Below are 1,496 nucleotides of genomic sequence, written 5' to 3'. Positions count from 1 at the left end.
GTGTGTGTGTGTGTGTGTGTGTGTGTGTGTGTGGGTGTGTGTGTGTGTGTGTGTGTGATGCCTTCAGGATGGAGTTGTCCTGCCGGGTGTTTTTGGTGTCATAGCCCTCCAGGATGCAGCAGCGGACCGTCGAGCCTGAACCAGCAAACTCAGAAATGTTGAGGTCAGCAAATCCCAGCTGGAGGAAGACAGACGGACGGAGAGACAGACAGACGGACGGATGAATCAACAGAAAGTGAAAGTCCGCTCAGACAGACGATCCGTTCTTCCTCATCCTTTCCATCTCTGCCTTCGTCAGAGGAAATGATCAGAGACTTCATGAAGTCAACAGCCTGTTTTAACCCCACATTCACCTTCATCTGCCCAATTCACTCTGACCTCTGACCTCTGACCTCAGCTGACAGTTTATTTACCTTGGGAATGAATAAAAAGCAGAAAGAGGCTGAAATGACACCGAAACACATTTAGGAAACTAAAACACTCTAAAATAACTTGATAACGTCAGGAAGAGCGCGGTTCATCGGCCCTGTGGGCGAGGCCCGGTTAATCATTACATTTATTATCTGTGACACAGAAACGCTTCATAAGCTCACCTTGGAGTAGGCCTTCCCCCCCTTCAGCTCCTGCAGAGACAAAACAAAGCAGTCAGGAACAAACTAAACTTTACAGAACCTGAACAGGCTGAGTTCCCGTTTCCTGGAAACCGCCCAGAGGTTTTCTGTTCGCAGGTTCAGGCTGAGACGTCCGACATGTTCCCACTGGTCCCAGTTATGATTTTATGACTTTCATGATGAAAACATTTTCCCTCAGCAGATCAAAACATTTCACTGGCACTGAGACTTTGATTTTATTAATGAGAACCAGTCCTGAGCAAACATCTGCTCACCTGCTAACAGCAAAGCTAACTGTTCATTTGGTGTTTCTGCTAGCTTTGAAAACATTTAGCATTTTTAGCTTCTGAAACTCTCATTTATTTGGCTGTTTTTCGAACTTGTGTCTGTGTTGACATTTTGGTTATCGACTGTTAAGAATCATTCAAATAGTTAGATTACCATTTACCCAGAATACATTGCTGTTGTTCTGCAGTAAAGAGTTTAACATTTATTTTATATCTGAAGCCCAACCGTGGCCAAAAACACGCTAGCAAATCTCAGCAACTGTAAAACTGAAACCATGAGTTAAAAGTCTCCTGAAAAGAACTACTTTAGCATTAGCTTCTACTAAGTTGCATGTCGGTACAGTGCTTTAGCATTAGCTTTTGCTAAGTAGCATGTCGGTATAGTGCTTTAGCATTAGCTTCTGCTAAGTAGCATGTCGGCATAGTGCTTTAGCATTAGCTTTTGCTAAGTAGCATGTCGGTATAGTGCTTTAGCATTAGCTTCTGCTAAGTAGCATGTCGGTATGTGTCGGTATGCTTTAGCATTAGCTTCTGCTAAGTAGCATGTCGGTATAGTGCTTTAGCATTAGCTTCTGCTAAGTAGCATGTCGGTATAGTG

The 1,496-nt window shown here is 43.7% G+C and overlaps 1 protein-coding gene across 4 annotated transcripts in view; it reads right to left on the bottom strand.

The window, feature by feature from the left end:
- The window catches only part of LOC106956738 (protein FAM102A), a 19,943-nt gene that overhangs the window by 8,438 nt on the left and 10,009 nt on the right, over nt 1–1,496 (bottom strand). For 3 of the 4 annotated variants that reach the window (XM_015047756.1, XM_015047754.1, XM_015047753.1), the window contains 2 exons: nt 594–623; nt 62–178 (listed from right to left, as the gene is read on the bottom strand). In XM_015047756.1, the coding sequence (XP_014903242.1) occupies nt 62–178; nt 594–623 (147 nt within the window). The remainder of the gene's footprint in view (nt 1–61; nt 179–593; nt 624–1,496) is intronic. The other variant, XM_015047755.1, reaches the window with a different exon arrangement.

This window comes from Poecilia latipinna, unplaced genomic scaffold (assembly GCF_001443285.1).
Source record: "Poecilia latipinna isolate Pla-1442-1.1 unplaced genomic scaffold, P_latipinna-1.0 Scaffold841, whole genome shotgun sequence".
NCBI lineage: Eukaryota > Metazoa > Chordata > Actinopteri > Cyprinodontiformes > Poeciliidae > Poecilia > Poecilia latipinna.
The sequence above is the reverse complement of the archived record's forward strand: the minus strand, read 5'-3'. Positions and strand labels throughout refer to the sequence as shown.